The following is an 18,732-nucleotide window of genomic DNA, read 5'->3' on the forward strand; positions in this document are numbered from 1 at the left end:
AACAACATACAGTCTGTGGTAAGCACCAGAGGCCTAGGAATTTGCCATTTTTATGTCAGTGTTAGCAGGGCCAGTGATGAACCTGCAACCCAGGTACTTGCCCTTGACTGGGAATCAAACCTGTGACCCTTCAGTGTGTGGGCTGGCACTCTAACCACTGGACCACCAGCCAAGGCGTGGGTGTGGTTTCTTCTTTTAAATATACACTGAGTGGACAGATTATTATGATCTCTGAATGCATAAAAATCTGGCCACTCAGTATATATATATATATACACCGAGCCTCATATATATATTAGCCCAGTGCATGAATTCATGCTTGGGTGGGTCCCAGCCAGCCTGGCCAGGGGGAAGGGACATGGCGGTTGGCTGGCCTGCCTGCTGGTCAAACACCTGATTGAGGGGACAGTTTACATATTAGCCTTTTATTATATGGGATATACACTGAGTGGCCAGATTATTTTGTGTTCAGAGGTCATAATATGGCCACTCAGCGTATACAGGCAGTCCCCGGGTTACATCGGACTTGACTTACGTTGTTTCATGGTTATATCGCCATCTCCCATTTATTTATTTAAAAAAAAAAAAAGTTCTGTCATTTCAGTGTATGTATATATGTGCTTTATGTTTTTTATTATTTACCACAAGTAAAGGTCAGTAATTGTTATCTTTCTTTTAATTTTTTTTTACTATTTCACTTCATTGCTGCTGTGCATGTGCTCCATTTGGGTGATGTAGGTGCTTATGTAGGTGGGTTCTGACTTTAATGAAAATCGAGTTACATTGCGCCCTAGGAACAGCTCTCTGATGTAACCCAAGGACTGTATTGATTTCAGAGAGGAAGGGAGAGTGAGAGAGAGATAGAAACATCAACGATGAGAAAGAACCATTAATTCGCTACTTCTTACCGGCATGTGCCCTGACCAGGAACCGAATTGTGACCTCCTTATTTATAGGTAGGCACTCAACCACTGAGCCACACTGGCTGAAATGTGGGTGGCTTCTTGACAGCCCTCCCACTATCTGTAAGTTGTACCTTTACTGAAGCTACCCTGGTGTTTTATGCTCTGACCTGGAGGAATTGGGAAAGAGGGTGCTTACTGAGTCCTGTGCAGCCTCTCCTGGGACACCTGAAGTTTGGGGAATGCTCTGTGCACTTCCAGAGGGGCCATTCCCTCTTCTTCTCAGGAGCTTGGGAGCCGATTTCCATGGGAGACATTCAGCTCTGTCTTTTTTTTTTTTTTTTTAATATATTGATTTTTTTTACAGAGAGGAAGGGAGAGAGATAGAGAGCTAGAAACGTTGATGAGAGAGAAACATCGACCAGCTGCCTCCTGCACACCCCCCACCAGGGATGTGCCTGCAACCAATGTACATGCACTTGACTGGAATCGAACCTGAGACCTTTCAGTCCGCAGAACGACGCTCTACCACTGAGCCAAACCAGTCTCGGCCATTCAGCTCTGTCTTTGCTTCCCACCTACCTCAGAGTCAGGAGGCAGGAACAGAATGCCCATGCCAGGAGCTCTCCTTGAAGATTTATTTGTTTGTTTGTTTTTGTTAATCCTCACACCTGAGGATATTTTTTTCATTGATATTTAGAGTGAGAAGAAGGAAAGGGGAGAGTCAGAGAAACATTTATGTGAGAGAGAGAGAGAGACACATCAGTTGGTTGCCTCCTGCACACACCCCGACCAGAGACGGAACCTGCAACCGAGGTACATGCCCTTGACCAGAATCGAACTCGGGTCACTGCAGTCCATGGGCTGATGTTCTATCCACTGAACCAAACCAGTTAGGGCCTCCTAGAGCAGTAGTCACCAACCTTTCGGACCTCATGGACCACAGATTGGCGACCACTGTTCTAGAGGAATTTAGTGAATATGACCAATCGATCAAATCTGGGTAGGGTCAACTCACCATAGGAAGTCACAGCCCCCCACCCCCATAGGTGAGGCTCCATGTGGGCTTCTGGTGGGCGGTTATGACCTGAGTCTGGCCCCCAGCCTTGCTGATTCATTTCTTTTCCTTGGTGACCAGTTTTGCCCCACTTCTGGTGTAGTTGCCGTTGCTTTTGCAGGTTTTAAAATCTTTTTAAGTCGCCGAAACCGGTTTGGCTCAATGGATAGAGCGTTGGCTTGGGGACTGAAGGGACCCGGGTTCGATTCCGGTCAAGGGCATGTACCTTGGTTGCGGGCATATCCCCAGTAGGGGGTGTGCAAGAGGCAGCTGGTCGATGACTCTCTCTCATCGATGTTTCTAACTCTCTATCTCTCTCTCCCTTCCTCTCTATAAAAAATCAATAAAATATATTTTTTTAAAAAAATAAATAAAATCTTTTTAAGTGCTTTTGCTTCCTATAGGAATTGAGGTAGAGAATTCTGTTTCAGCCTGCTCTTTTCACATGTAAGTCCTTTGATATTTCCAAGTGACTAATCTAGTGATGTCTCCTCTCTCCTTGCTGAGGCCTGGGCTTATCACCCCCTTCCTCATTGCCTGGCACTCAGATTCCAGGTCTCCTGCAACCCCCCCTGGTGCACTCACCTCTGCCTTCTTTACTCCTGGGCACCTCTCTGCCTGTGGCCCTGGCTCTTCCCTTCCCTTTTCCTCCCACCTCCCTCAGCAGCAGCGTGGTGAGCTCCTGCCTTTTCTGCGGTCTTTGCCTGCATCGCACCTTTCTGCGAAGACTCTCCTGCCTGCCCTCGTTACTTACCTCTGCAGCATTCTCTGATCGTCTCTCCTTCCAGCAATGATCACCTTCTGACATATGCTGTTAAATGATAGCCTTCTGTGCTTACCCTGTCTTCTTCCCTGTCTGTGCCCTGAGGCAGCGAGTATGCAGTGCAGTGCCAGGCACAGTGGGGAGGGAGTGGGGAGGTAAAGGGGAGTGAACCCCTTGATTTTAATAGCCAAGCCAGTGGTTGGCAAACTCGTTAATCAGCAGAGCCAAATATCAACAGTACAACGATTGAAATTTCTTTTGAGAGCCAAATCTTTTAAACTTCTACTAACACCTCTTCTTCAAAATAGACTTGTCCCGGCTGTGGCATTTTGTGGAGGAGCCACACTCAAGGGGCCAAAGAGCCGCATGTGGCTCTCGAACCGCAGTTTGCCAACCACGGAGCTAAGCACTTCCCTATGACACAGAAAACTCTTTGAAAAAATTGTTTTGGGTTTTTTTTAGAGAGAGGAAGGGAGAGACAGACATTGATCTGTTCCACCCATTTATGCACTCATTGGTTGATTCTTATATGTGCCCTGATTGGGGATCCAGCCTTAGCTTATTAGAATGACACTCTTAGCTAACTGAGCTTCCTGGCCACGGCGAGAACATAGGCACTTATTATTCAGTATACATATGCCAAATTTACTTAACCGTTCCCGTGAGGTTGAACGTTGATTCTTTCACAGTCATTAAAAAAGAAACCTTGAAATAGATCTCTTAAGGCTTTTTTATAATACTGTCAGATTTCCCCCCAACAAAGACTGAGTGGGCATTAGTTCATTGCTTTAGTGTTTTGTTTTATTTTTTTAAGAGAGAATGACAATTTCCCAGGTATACTGTGCCATTTAAGGCATGGATTGTCACTCTGGACTGTTGGAGAGCCTGGATCTCAGGACTGCTTCCTTAGCCACAGCCCCTGGGTGTCAGGGAGGGATCATGGTGGGTTCTCCCGTCTCTTGGGAATGAGTCCCCACCCTGGTGCACCCAGCATGTGCTTCCTTGAGGGCAGAGGCATGGCAGCTAGGGCTGCGCAGGGGGGCGGCAATCTGCTCATGGATAATTACAAGTTTACTGCGGCAGTTCTGTTTTATATTTTTTGTAAACTGAATTCTTTATGTTTAAGAATTTAAATACTTTTTACCTAATTTACAAACAACATCACTAGTTTAAAGCAATTTAAATTTTTAAAAAAATATTTTACTGATTTTTCACAGAGAGGAAGGGAGAGGGATAGAGAGCTAGAAACATCGATGAGAGAGAAACATCGACCAGCTGCCTCCTGCACATCCCCCACCAGGGATGTGCCCGCAACCAATATACATGCCCTTGACCTGAATTGAACCTGGGACCCTTCAGTCCGCAGACTGATGCTCTATCCCTGAGCCAAACCAGTTTCGGCTAAATGATAATATCTTAAAAACTTCCTCTTATATTTGATACTATTTCTTTAAACACAGCTGGTTTTTATTTCCTAAATAGAGTGACTTTTTAAAAGAATTATAGTTTATGTATTCCTGAAGTTTAAGCATAGATAGGGGAGAATTTCAGGCCTGGCAGAGATGTGTAGCATATTGGATATGAGTTGTTTTTATGACGAGAGAAGCTTGGACAATTTTGTTTTCTCTTACTGCAGTATTATCCAGACAGTAAGGTTGCATATGGACCAATTCCCTTTAGTAATGTCTGGTTATTATGATTTTGAAAATCATAAGCATTTCACATATATCAATCCTTTTTATTTTTAAGTTATTTGGAAATTTGACCTTTGGCCTTTTTTATTTTTTTATTTTATTTTTTATTATTTTGGGTTGTGTGTTTTTTTAAACATTCCATTAGAAAGGAGTTTGTGGGTGGTATTTATATTGTCGCCAATCACACAGCTGGCACTTACCCTTCCCATTGCATTCCTGTTAGAACACTTAATAGCAGTTTGTTTCTTGTTTAGTAACAAAAAGTATCCTCTTCCCTTCACAGATACAAGTAGTAACAGAGTTAAAAACGGAGCAAGATCCCAACTGCTCTGAACCTGATGTGGAAGGAGTGAGCCCACCCCCTGTGGGGTCCCAGACACCGATGGATGCAGACAAGCAGGCCATTTATAGGTAGCGAAGAGATGTGAAGCACGTGGGTTTAAGAGGAATAACGAGGGTAGAACACCTTGTTAAAGGGAACGTTAGAGCTATTATATTAGCTAGGCAGAGTAAGATATGATGTGGTAACTACTGGGGTGAAGATTTTTTCAGATTAAGATATTATTTCTAATATATTTCTTTTAAAAAGTTTTGTAACATAAATCACATTTTAGTTCACCTTGTGAAAAATAATATTCAGGCCCAGATGATTTTACTGAAGAATTCTACCAACCTTATGAGAAAAAAGCAGCATGTCTACACAATCTTATCCAGAAAATAGAAGAAGAAGACTACTTCCCAATTCATTTTACAAACTGAGCAACACTCTGGTACCATAACAATCCCAAAAAATTCACAGACGAGTATGCCTCATGAATTTGGACATAAAATCATCAATAAAATAGTAGGAAATTGAATCCAGCCACAAAAATAATAGAATAATATATAATGACCAAGTGGAGTTTATGCCAGGAATGCAAGACTAGTTCACTGTTCAAAGATCAACCAATGAGATTCACAGTGTGATCATATCAAGTGATGCAGGAAAGCATTGAACAAAATCAAGAGCTAATTATTATTTAAAACTGTCAGCAAAGGGGAACTTTCTTAACCTGATGAAGGGCAACTACGAAACCCCATAGCTCACATCAGACTTGATGGTGAAAGATTAAATACTTTCCCCTAAGATTGGCAATGAGAGATGTCCACCCTAACTCTTTTCATTCAACACTGTAATAAAAGTCCTAGCCAGGGCAATAAGACAAGAAAAAGATTAAAAGGAAGAAAAAAAAAACTTGCTCAATACACAAATGACATGATTATCGACAAAAAATTCCAGCATCTACCAAAAGACTTCCAGGTACATAGTTAATTTAATAAGGTAACAGGTTACATGTGCAACACACTAACACCAACCCTATTTCTATACCTGTAACATACAAATGGAAACAGAAAACAAAAAGAGAGTACATTTATCAGAATTCAAAAAAACTTAGGTATAAATCACCTGTAAAATGTTGATACAAGCAAATCAAAGACAGCCTAATAAATGGCAGGGCATACCATATTTATGGATTCAAAGATTCAATATAATACAGATGTCTGTTCTCCTAAAATCAGGCTATAGACTTAATACAATTCCAATTAAGTTTTATCAGGATATTTTTGTGCATATAGACAAGTTCATTCTATATTTTATATAGAAGTCAGAAGAACTAGATCAACTAAAATTTGAAAAAGAATAAAGGAGGAATCAAATCTATTTGATCTTAAGATTTGCTATCATGTTACAGTAATTAAGACATTGTGATATTTGTGAAGGGATATATACACATAGATCAATGCCACAGAGAGAATTCAGAAATAAATCTACACAAATATGATTTGATCTTTAGCTAAGGTGTGAAAACAATTCAATAAGAGAAAAGGTAGACTTTTGGACAGATGGTGTTAGAACAATAGGATATCTATATTCAGAAAAGATCCTTGACCTACTTTGACATCTTATACAAAAAGTTACTCAAAATGGACTATCGACCTAAATGTAAATTTTAAAACTGTAAAATTGGTACATCCATATAATGGATATTATTTGGCCATAAAGAAGGAATGAGGTACTGATACCTGTTACAGCATCAATAAATCTTGAAAACATGCTAAATGAAAGATGCCAGACACAAAAGATCTCATATATATATATATATATATATATATATATATATATATATATATATATATGGCTAATATGCAAATTGTCCTCTTGGGAGACTGGGAGTTTAACCACTGTCTATGATATGCACTGACCACCAGGGGCCAGTGCCAAATGAAGGAAGGCCCGGCCAGCAGCCAGAAGGCCCTGATTGGCGCTGATCACCAGCCAAGCCTAGGGACCCTACCCATGTATGAATCTTGTGCACCGGGCCTCTAGTATTGTATGAAATGTCTAGAATTGGCAAATCTATAGAGACAAACAGATTAGTGGTGGCCTAGGGATGGGACTTAGGGGTAAAATAATGTAAACTGCTAATGGCTACAGAGTTTCTTTGGGGGGATGATGAAAATGTTCTAAAATTGATTGTGATGGTTGCACAACTTTGTGAATGTACTAAAAACCGTTGAATTGTAAACTTTGAAGAGATAAATTACATATTACATCAATTATATTTCAATGAAGTTGATATGTCAAATAATGTGTACATATGTACATACCAAACATTCTCATGCCCTATGTAGAGTGTACATTTTTTTCTTTTTCCCCCAGGCATCCACTCTTTCCATTATTAGCTTTGTTGTTTGAAAAATGTGAGCAATCCACGCAGGGCTCAGAAGGTACCACTTCTGCCAGTTTTGATATGGACATTGAAAATTTTGTAAGGAAGCAAGAGAAGGAAGGAAAACCCTTTTTTTGTGAAGATCCAGAAACTGACAATTTAGTGAGTAAATTAATGTGGCTTTTTTTATTTCTTCCAAATTTAAAGTCTGTTCAATAAATTTTAAACTTCCAGTTAAAACGTTAGACTCTTTGTAGTTCTGCTAAAGGGGAGAATTGCACAATTCATGAGATAACGTGTGTGTGTGTGTGACTTGAATGTCTCCCAGTCTTCTCTCGTTACCCTTTCCTCTTAGCAAATAAGCTGGCGCAGCCTCCATCTTATTATAGATGGGCCAGGGGATTCAGTTCTCTCTTAAACGTTTGAAAGGTTCATCCGGGTTGACATGCTCACCTGCCTTGCTTCTCAGGCTGCATGTCAATGCTCAACTTCAGTCCTTGACTTTTCCTTGACCATGGGCACATGACTCTATTCTCCAAGACAGCTCTGTCTTGATGCTCACACTGATTTGTGGTGGATGACAAAGTTAATCAAGACTTGGAGCCCAGCACTGAGCAGGGACAGGCTCCGAGGCCCCTCATGACCTGAAGCCAATCTGTCTCATATAAATGCCCTCCTCCTAGGTCCAGTGTTCTAAAACCCAGGGTTCTCTGCTTTCTGAAGGAAATGGAGAATTCTTTGGCGTTAATACACTGCTGCACCCCAGGGGAGCGGTGCCATTCAGTACTGTGGACACTGACAGCTGTGTCTGGGGTCCTCACTGGATTTCTGTTGAAGCCTGCTATGCTAGCTCCCAGATCAAAACCTTTGCCAGGCTCTGGTCAGCAGAAAGCGTCTTTGGAAATCTTTTTCCTGAATAAACTGCCCAGGTCTTCATTGCCGCTGTTTAAATTTCTCATTACATTTTTAACCATTATTGCCCAATAATAGATTTTAAGGTGAGTTGTCTGACTTTGAGTCTGTCTCTTCATCTTTTAAATGGAACTGACAGTGCCTGCCCTTTTGGATTTAGGACCAGGGACTCTCTCTGCCTCTGGTCTGTCATACAGCAGTGAGGGGCAGAAGTGGCCACAGTGGCCCCAGGCTGGCAGGGACCAAGGCTCTCCTGACTGGTGTTAGGGCACAGGGCCTGGCAGAGCTGGATGCTTGGTATTCCTCATTATTGACTCACTGGCTGATTGGTTCCTCCACAAGTACTGTGAATTACTACCCAAGGCCACAGGAGAAGGAGCTGAGGCGGGTGCTGTTGATGGTAATGGTTTCATCTGCTGCTGTGGGACAGAGTGTAGTGAATTAATCCAAAATCATAAACTTAGAAAAATCATAAGAGAAAATCTTTAGGATCTAGGGCTAGGCAAAGAGTTCTTAGCCTTGACACCAAAAGCACGATCCATAGAAAGCAGAGATGGTAAGTTGAACATTATTAAACTTAAAGAATCACCTATGAGATGGGTCCAGATCCATCCTAGTGTGTAGATGAAGCAGGAACAGAGTGAGGATTGGCAACTTGCTTGTAGGGCCTGAGGCAGAGGCGAAGCTGGCTGAGGTCTGGTTGGTCCTGGCACTGAACTCGCTGAGGTTGCACTGCATTGTCCGTCTTCCTGCATACCAGAGGGAGCAGGGGTCTGGTGCTGGGGCGATTTGTCATTTTGCACAATATCTGATGTAATTCCACTTCTGTCACTGGCAGTACAGATGGCAATGGCTGTGCAGGGTTCAGGCTAATAACCGAGAGTTGTTATGTGATGGTGATTATAACGGAATGTCATGCTGCCTTTTCCCTGTCTGAAAGTCTTCATTTTCTCTGCTTTTAGATGGTCAAAGCAATCCAGGTTTTGCGTATTCATCTTCTTGAGCTGGAGAAGGTTAATGAACTCTGCAAAGATTTCTGCAGTCGATACATTGCTTGTCTGAAAACGAAAATGAACAGTGAAACTCTCTTAAGTGGAGAACCTGGAAGCCCGTACTCCCCGGTCCAGTCCCAGGTATTTACAAAAAGGTCCTGCCCTGCTTCCTGGTTGCTGTAACGTCTACAAAGATGAACTGTGCTGATCCTGAGAACACCAGCCCTTTCTTGTCTATATCTACATAAAAAAAAAAAAAAAAAAAAAGTTACTAAGATTTTGATAGGAATTGGATTAAACCTGTATGTTGTTTTGGGGAGAATTGACATCTTTAGTATGTTAACTCTTTCAGCTCACACACATGATGTGTCTCCCCATTCATTTATTCTTTCTATGATTTCATTCATTAGTTCTCAACATAGGAGTCCTGCCCATGTGTTTTTAGAATTACACTTCAGTATTTTTGTGTTTTTTTGTGTGTGTTTTGTTTTGTTTTTTGAGCAATTGTAAATGGTATATTTTTTTAACTTTTGTCATGTTAGTTTATAGAAATGCAGTTGGTTTTTATTTTTTATTTAAAAAATATATTTTATTGATTTTTTTACAGAGAGGAAGAGAGAGGGATAGAGAGTTAGAAATATCGATGAGAGAGAATCATCAATCAGCTGCCTCTTGCACAACCCCCATTGGAGATGTGCCTGCAACCAAGGTGCATGCCCTTAACCGGAATCGAACCTGGGACTTTTCAGTCCACAGGCTGATGCTTTATCCACTGAAGCAAACCGGTTTCGGCTTGCAGTTGGTTTTTAAATGACTATCTTGTACCCTATGGCCTTGCTGAACCCACTTAACTAGTTATAACAGTCCTTTATATAGAGTCATTAGGACTTTCTGCCTATTTAGTCATGTCATCTGCAAATAGGGACAGTTTTGATTCTTCCTTTGTGATCTTTATCCTTTTTACTTCCTTTTCTTGCTTTATTGCATTAGCTAGAACATCTAGTACTATCCTGAATAGGATTAGTGAGAACAGGCATCCTTTGCTTGTTTCCAATCTTATGGAAAAAGTGGTTAGCCTTTCACTATTAATTTTTATTTTCATGGTAGTTTTTCCCCCTAGATTCTCTTTATCAAATTGAGGAAGTTCTCCAGCTATTTTTCTGAGAGTTTTTATTACATTGAATTTTTTCTTTTTTTTTCTTTTTTTTTTAATTTTATTTATTTTATTGATTTTTTACAGAGAGGAAGAGAGAGGGATAGAGAGTTAGAAACATCAATCAGAGAGAATCATTGATCTGCTGCATCTTGCACACCCCCTACTGAGGATGTGCCGCAACCAATGTACATGCCCTTGAAGGGAATCGAACCTGGGACCTTTCAGTCCGCAGGCCGACGCTCTATCCACTGAGCCAAACCGGTTTCGGCACATTGAATTTTTTCAAATGCATGGATTGATATGATTATTTGATTTTTCTTCTTTAGCCTGTTAATATGGTAGGTTACATCGAGTCTTTTAATGTTGAGCAATCCTTGTATTCCTGGAATAAACTGCATTGGTCATGGTGTGTAATTCTTTTTATATGGATTTCCGAATTGTCTTCTAATTGCTAATATTTTGTTAAGCATTTTTGTGTCTATATTGAGGGATATTGACCTGTAGTTATCTTTTTGGTGCAGTCTTCATTTATGTTTGGCATTAGGATAATACAAGCTTCAGAAAATGAATTGGAGAGTGTTTCCTTCTCTTCTGTTTTTTTAGGGAGGGGTTGGAATTTGTATTAATTTTTCTCTAAATGTTTGATAGAATTCTTCAGTGATCCTACCTGGACCTGGAGATTTATTTTTTTGGAGGTTTTTAAATTACAAATTTAGTTTCCTTAATAGCTGTAGGGCTATTCAAATTATCTAGTTCATATTGGATTTTGTCTACTATGTCAAGTTTATATGTTGAGTTCATGGTATTTCTTTTTCTCCTTTTAATGTTTGATATCCCCTGTTTCATTTCTGATATTGATAATTTGCCTTTTTTTCTGTTTGGAGTCACTCCCGGGCCCACATAGCTTCCTATCACCCCGACCTCAGCACAGGGCACATCTGAGGCCTGCCTCCCTGTGTGCCCAATCTGGGTGCCTGCATGTAACAGACCTCATGCTAGATGCCAGGTATCAGGATCCTCTCCCTTGTGAACCACAAACCCAGCCATCAGCCGTGGGTAAATTCACCCATTTGGATCTAATGTCAGATCATTCGAATCTCTGACAAGATGTTTATAAATGTTTACAAGGAGTGTGCTGTGGGCCAGGCCTGGGCCCAGTACTCCAAACTCAGTGCGCACACAGGAGGCAGGACTCATGTGCACTGTGCTGAGGTCGGGGTGATGGAAGCTGTGTGGGCCCGGGAGTGACTCCCCATCACCACCCAGAGCCTCCCCAGCCTGGGGGATAATCTTCTGAAAGCGCTCATACATCCAAGGAGGCACTGGTTCTTGGAAAACGAAGTCTGCACCAAATTGAATGGGAAAGTTGTGTGATAAGATTAGGTAATTTTGTCTCCTAGTCACATCTCCAAGACTGTTAAGGAGTGGTTACAATGCAGTGAGATGAAAGATAATCTTTAGAAGCCAAATTGAAACTAATATCTTAGTATTGATCATCACATTTAATATTCAGTCAGACTTCCCTCTCCTGGTTTCCAGCTATGTAGAACCTGCTTCATGGAAGGCTTGTCATCTGATTGTGCCCTTTGCCTCAAGCATCTCCTTTATTAATAATGCCATTCATCATAAACTTGTTAGGAAGTTTTAATTATGGGTGTTCCGTTTTCTAATAATCCCTTCTTGTGTATTTCCGACTTACAGCAGATTCAAAGTGCCATCACAGGCACTCTCAGCCCCCAAGGAATTGTGGTGCCTGCATCCGCGCTGCAACAGGGGAATGTAACTATGGCAACAGTGGCAGGTATGGTGATGGAATAAAGGACACCTTTTCCTTAGCTTTTGCAGAAAAAGTCCTTCATAGTAGAATGGAGACTTGCATAAACATAATTTTAAATTAATGCCAGTTCCCTAATAGGAGTCCCATAATCTAGGCTTCTTGAATGCTTGTTTCTTTTTAATTCTCAGTGACAAATACTTTATACAAATTGTTTCCCTACCAAAAAATGTTGGGAAGAAAGGTTTTGTATAGGAATTGAAACTTTATAGCAAAAACTAATTGTAATTCTCAAATAACTGTTTTTAAATGTGCTCTTAGCAGCACCTGAAAAATCTTATGTGTGTCATTAATTGATGACAAGCAAATAAAAATGCAGTCTTAGTCTTGATCTAATTTATATGATAAAAACCATCACAGGGGTCCCAGGTTCGATTCTGGTCAAGGGCACATGCCTGGGTTGTGGACTCAATCCACAGTGTGAGGAGTGCAGGAGGCAGCCCATCAATGATTCTCATCATTGATGTTTCTCTCTCTCTCCCTCTTCTTTCCTCTCTGAAATCAATATATATATATAAATATATATATATATAAATATATATATATATATATATATATATATATATATTTTTAATCATAATAGGAAGAGGACAGATTCTCCAGTTCCCTGTTGCACCTAGAATATTACAAATACAAGACCATCATGAAAATATAAGAAGGGGAAGCAATTTACACTAAAATCCCCAAGTAATAGCACAAAAGGAAACCTCCACAGCAAAATAAAGCACATTTGACCAAAAAAAGAAACATAATAAAAATACTTGTCACCTGAAACCTTTGGCCAAGACCTTTGATACGTTCTAATTGTGGGGAAAGTGGAAAACAGGGGCAAGCAAAAGGAAGGAAGTGCAGACCCCTGACCCAGCCGTGCCCTGTGCACTGTCTGTGAGGACAGTAGGGATGCCCGTCAGCACAGTGTCACCTGGGCACTGCTTGTGCAGTGAGTTCACTTCGGTCATTCACAGTGACAAGTCAGCTAGCAAAGTATCAATCATTTGAAAGATGTAAAAAGCTCATCAAACTACAGATTTTATTCTTTTCATAGTATAGTAAGAAGATTGGTTTTAAACCATTGAGACATAAATTTAATTTTTCTTCTTCCTTTTTGAGGTGGCACAGTTTATCAGCCTGTTACAGTCGTCACGCCTCAAGGCCAAGTAGTGACACAGGCGTTGTCACCTGGGACAATCAGGATCCAGAACTCCCAGGTGTGTGAGCCATCCCTGTGGCGGGGAGGGGAGGATCGGGAGGGGGAGGAAGAGCTGCACCGAGTGGAAGTGCAGGTGGAGCGGGCTGGAGCCATTCTCTCTGGGTGAAGATAACTTCTCTCATTCGCTCTCATGCAGCAGCCTCCAGTTAATCTGAATGTCAGTATTTTGTTTCTTTTTTACTCTTCAGATCTATCATTGTAAAAAAGTTGCAAAGTTCAGAAAAGTCTAAGGAAGCAGGAAAAAAATTATCTGTTATCTCTTCCCTTAAGCAACCACTGTAGACCAGCTTAATGCTGGATTGTGTAGTTGTCTCTGCACCAGGAGATTTGAAGCTATGTGGACGTGCTCCCCCTCTAGTTTCCAGGTCACAGCAGGACCGCAGGCAGGTTTTTGAGACCATGCCCAGCTGCCCACGCCTCCAGCATGAGAGGATTGGCTGGGTTTGGGGCCTGTGTGTTCTGAAAAACTGTTCTTGGCCTTTCTGCTAAGCCAAAGCATGGCTTCAGGGTGTCCGGGGCACTTGCTTAATGTGGTGAGAAATCTGAAAGAGGGCTCCCCTTTTTCCTCTGTACACTGCCCACTGGGAGCGCTACTTCAAGAAGGCTGGTCTGCTGCTCCTTTCGTGGCCCACCAGCTCCCAGAGCACAGAGCACTTTTAGGGCAGAAGTAACAGCTGGAAATGCAGTGACATGCCAATACCTTGGGATGGTCCTACCTACCCTCTCTGTATCTTTGGTAAGATGAGACTGAATTTGGTGGTCTTCCAGACCCCTCTAAGTTCTGGACACACTCACACACTAATACACTTTTACATTTAGCTGGGTTTAAATAAGAAAATGTTTCTGTTACCTGTTCTTACTTAAGAGCATTGATTCCCTCTTTATGTTAGGTGCTTGTCTTTGGCCTGTGCAGATATTTTCTACATTCTTAATCATTGTGAGGCCCCCTCTTGGGGATGTGGGTGTTTTTGAGGGGGCTAGAGTGTGTGTGAGCCAGCACAGCTAGTCTGGAGTTCCTATCTTTGAATTCATGGAAGGTTTCGTTGTGTAGTCACGCTGGGGCTGGTCATGGCTGAGTGGTTGTGAGGCTTCAAGAGACTAGGTGACTTCCCAGTAAGCAGAGGGGTGAGGGTGAGAGAGGAGCGAGGCCTACCCACCTTGGCACTGGGTCCTCGGCCGTCCTGTAGTTTTCCACTTACAATAGCTGTAAGCATAGAGCAGGGCCTGGTTTGAATGTTGGCCTAGTATTAAAGTGAACTGTTTTTGCTCTGGCCAGCATGGCTCCATTGGTTGGGCATTATCCCTTGCACTGAAAGGTTGCCAATTCGATTCCGGGTGAAGATAGGTTGTGGACTTGAACCCCAGTTGGAGGGGTGGGGGTCTGCAGGAGGCAACCTATCAATGTTTTGTTCTAACATCCATGTTTCTCTTCCTTCCTCTCTCTAAAAATCAGTAAAAATGTTTTTTAAAAAATAAAGTGAGCTATTCTTAGAGGAAAACTTTTAAAAATCAAATACCTCACTTATATGCTAGAGGTTCATTTGACCTGCTGTTTGAGAAGGAAGTTTCCTAATTAACTGAATTTTCTTACAAAAATTTCTACTTTAAATAGCAAACATAAGTTTGGATTATTTCAGTAGAACACCTTGTCATGTTCAATGTGACATCACACCCCAGATCCCTTTGGCAGATCCCCAGTGAGGTCCCTCCCTGCTTCTGCCTGTGTGCTGCCCCTGCTCTGGTCCACAGTGGCCACTGTGCCCACTGTGCCCTTGGCCTTACCTGTCCTGTCCTCCCTGTTGTTATTGCTCCCAATGTGGCCGGCAGGAAAGCCAGAGAAAAGGGCTGCTCAGGTTCCTAACAGAATAGACCTGATAGAGGTCTCGGTGGGGTGTTCTTTGAATAAAACCTGCATGTTATATGTATGATTCTGTTAGGCTGATCTGAGCTATTTTTTCCTTCTTTTTTGGCCAAGGGTTGGGCTCTTGTGCTTTAAATCATTAGAGTGGGCAATTTGTCAGCAAGTGCTTTTGTGCTGTGTCAGAAAATCTCAGGGTTGGTTTGTCTAGAGAATTGGTATTATCACAACTCCTGTTGTTACTCTGGTGGTGGCATTAACCAGGTGGAGCTCAGCAGCACAGCAGAGTGGTGGCAGCCCTGGATGTGCCTGTGCCATCCTGTCCCTCCCCCCCAGGACAGGTCCCTGCCCACTGTGGGAAAGGATTGTGGGCACATGGCAGAAGGCGGAGTGAGAATTTAGCCCAGCATCACTCAGCTCCGTGGAAAGAATCAGCACTGGTGGGGAAGTGGGCAGGGTTCGGATTCTCACTTCCTACTGCATTCCTAGGAAAAGGTATTTTATTATACTTCTAATACAAACCCACTTAAAAACATTTTTTGAGAGGAGTAGAGAAACCAAGATGGCAGCACAGGTAAACACCTAAATTGCTGCCTCACACAACAATTTCTCAAAACTACAACTAAAAGACAAAACTGACATCATCCAGAAACACAGGAAGGCTGGCTGAGTGGGAATTGTACAACTAGAAGGAAAGAGAAAAGCACACTGAGACTCACAGGAGCTGCAGAAGGCAGAAGTATGGAGGCATGCACGTGGAGGGGGCTGGAAACTGAGTATGCAACTGGCTCTCTCAATCAGGAGGGAGACAAAAGATCCCGAATGCTCTGAGTTCCAGTTCCAGTGAGACTCTGGGATCGCAGACTCATTCAAGGAGAAACTGGACTGTCTGGCAGCAGGCAAAACTCGATGGCGGCATTCTCTCAGAAGTACTTGCAGCGATTACTGTGAGAGATTAAGACAGGTGGGCCTCTTAGGGCAGAACTGACAGGAAGCCATTGCTATTGGCCCCATCCCGAGAATCTGCCCCATCCAAGCTGAGTGCAGAGGCTTTTGCAAGTCTTATCTCATAAGGTGTCTCTAGCACAGAAATTCTCCCACTGCAGACACAACTGATCCTCACAGCCAATTGGCCTAGAGCTCAATTCCTCTCAGTACTACCAACAGCAATCAAGGCTTACCTACAACAAGACTATGCACACAGCCCACAAAGGGGTGCACCAACCACTGTTAAGGTGCACTTACCTCCTCAGGTAATTGGGGAGGTTGTGCCACTGGGCCCAATAGGTCACCTAGCACTCAAAGCCACTTTATCAATACAGGGAAGCAGCCAAAATGCAGAGACAAAGAAACAGGTCACAAATGAAAGAAATGGAGGAAAGCAAATGACTGGATATAGAGTTTAAAACCACGGTTATAAGGTTACTCAAGAATCTTCTAGAAAAGGCCAAGAAATTTAGTGAGACCCTCAAGGATATGAAAAAGAACCAACTAGAAATTAAGCATACACTGACTGAAATAAAGAATAATATACAGAGATCCAACAGCAGACTAGAGGATCCCAAGAATCAAGTCAAAGATTTGAAATACAAAGAAACAAAAAATACTCAACCGGAAAAGGAAAAAGAAAAAAGGGTCCAAAAATATGAAGATAGTGTAAGGAGCCTCTGGGACAACTTCAAGCATACTAACATCCAAATTATGGGGGTGCCAGAAGAGGGAGACCTAGATACTGAAAACCTATTAGAAGATATAATGACAGAAAACTTCTCCCACATGGTGAAAGAAATAGACTTACAAGGCCAGAAAGTGCACAGAACCCCAAGCAAAAGGAATCCAAAGAGGACCACACCAAGACACATCATAATTAAAATGCCAAGAGCTAAAGACAAAGAATATTAAAAGCAGCAAGAGAAAAACAGTTAGTTACCTACAAGGGAGCACTCATACAATTGTCAGCTGATTTCTCAACAAAAACTATGCAGGCCAGACGGGAGTGGCAAGAAATATCCAAAGTGATGAATAGCAAGAACCTACAACCAAGATTAACCAGCAAAGCTAGCAATCAGAATTGAAGGTCAGATAAAGAGCTCCACAGATAAGAAAAAGCTAAAGGAGTTCATCAGCAAACCAGTATTATATGAAATGCTGAAGGGTATTCTTTAAGAAGAGGAAAAAGAAGAAAAAGATAAAGATAAAAATTATGAACAGCAGAGTGACAAAAAATACATATCTATCAACAAGTGAATCTAAAAATCGAGTGAATAAAAAATCTGACAAATATAATAGAATCAGGGGCATATAAAGGGAGTGGACTGACAATTCTCGGGGGAAGTTGGTGGATGTGGGGGGTGTTGGAAGAGACTGGACAAAAATTGTACACCTATGGATGAGGACAGTGGGGGGCATGGTAAGGGCAGAGTAAGGGGAGCTATGGTGCGGGGGGAAGAGGAACAATTATAATAATCTGAACAATAAAGATTTATTAAAAGCATTTTTTGAGAAAAGGAGAAGTAACAAAGAGGTGAGATTTTGTTGATGTTTCTCTTTTTCCCTTCTCCTTTGCCTAGCAGTCTTATTTCTACTACCATAGTCAAGTTGCCATGTCATAGGTCAGTGTCCAGTGTGCTGAAATTTCTGAATTGAAGCACGAGAAGCAGCAGAGATGCCCCTGGTGTGTCCACGCTGAGGACCTAGTAAACCGTGCAGTTGACTCTTGAACAGCCTGGGTTTATACTTATGCGCAGGCGATAGGAGGACCTGCACAGTTCAAACCCGCGTTGTTCAAGGGTCCCGGGCATCTGTTTTCTTCCCTGGTGCCAGCAGTGACCACTGTGACACCATCTCTGCAGGCAGCTGGGAGAGAGAGGCTGAGCCTGGGAAACGCCTGGCCTCAGCAGGGCCTGGTAACATCGTCTTTTCTCAGGTTTGCAGGAGACATTCATCTAAGAACTGCCGGTTCACACTTTCCTGTTGAAACGCAATGACAGGAAGTGCTGTGTGCTTTCCTCAGGATTGGGGAAGCTGTGTTCCTGGAGGCTGGGGAGGCCCTTCTGAGGAGGCCTTCACCACAGCCATCGCTTTGTGATCTCTGTTGCACTTTGTGTGTTGCTGTTTGCTTCCCTGTCCAATCTCAGTGGTTGCTTTAAATCTTGGATGTTATCACATCCATTCCTGGAAGAAGCAAGATGAGAACAGGTGTTGCATGAGAGACATAGGCTCACCTGTCCGCAGGTGAACGACTCAGGGGCCTTCTCAGCATCCATCCCATCTGCCTCACCAGACGAGGGGCCGCTGCATAGCTGAGGCACTAGTGTAAATAGTTGTAAGACAGAGGGAACCAAAGCCCGAACAGGGTTCCAGTGTATGTGCCTCTATTGTGAGTCCCATATCTCTAAGATCCTTGGGTATTTTCTGCATCAGAAAAGGTGAGATACTTGGGAGTGACATAATTTTCTCTGCTCTCTAACGCTATCTTTCCATGTTTAAAAGCTTCAGTTACAGTTAAACCAAGATTTGAGCATCTTGCATCAAGACGATGGCTCATCCAAGAACAAGAGGGGCGTTCTGCCAAAGCATGCCACCAGTGTGATGCGCTCCTGGCTCTTTCAGCACATAGGGGTAAGACCACGGACCTCGCGGA

The 18,732-nt window shown here is 42.4% G+C and overlaps 1 protein-coding gene across 7 annotated transcripts in view; it reads left to right on the plus strand.

Annotated features, from left to right (window-relative positions):
* PKNOX1 (PBX/knotted 1 homeobox 1) overlaps nucleotides 1–18,732 on the plus strand; it is a 50,372-nt gene that overhangs the window by 20,414 nt on the left and 11,226 nt on the right. For 6 of the 7 annotated variants that reach the window (XM_084873666.1, XM_084873671.1, XM_084873668.1 and 3 more), the window contains 6 exons: nucleotides 4,700–4,827; nucleotides 7,118–7,289; nucleotides 9,002–9,172; nucleotides 11,889–11,988; nucleotides 13,132–13,229; nucleotides 18,582–18,710. In XM_084873666.1, coding sequence (XP_084729792.1) covers nucleotides 4,700–4,827; nucleotides 7,118–7,289; nucleotides 9,002–9,172; nucleotides 11,889–11,988; nucleotides 13,132–13,229; nucleotides 18,582–18,710 — 798 coding nt within the window. The remainder of the gene's footprint in view (nucleotides 1–4,699; nucleotides 4,828–7,117; nucleotides 7,290–9,001; nucleotides 9,173–11,888; nucleotides 11,989–13,131; nucleotides 13,230–18,581; nucleotides 18,711–18,732) is intronic. The other variant, XM_084873672.1, reaches the window with a different exon arrangement.

The sequence above is a fragment of the Pipistrellus hanaki genome (assembly GCF_964339955.1).
Source record: "Pipistrellus hanaki genome assembly, chromosome: 2".
Taxonomy (NCBI): domain Eukaryota; kingdom Metazoa; phylum Chordata; class Mammalia; order Chiroptera; family Vespertilionidae; genus Pipistrellus; species Pipistrellus hanaki.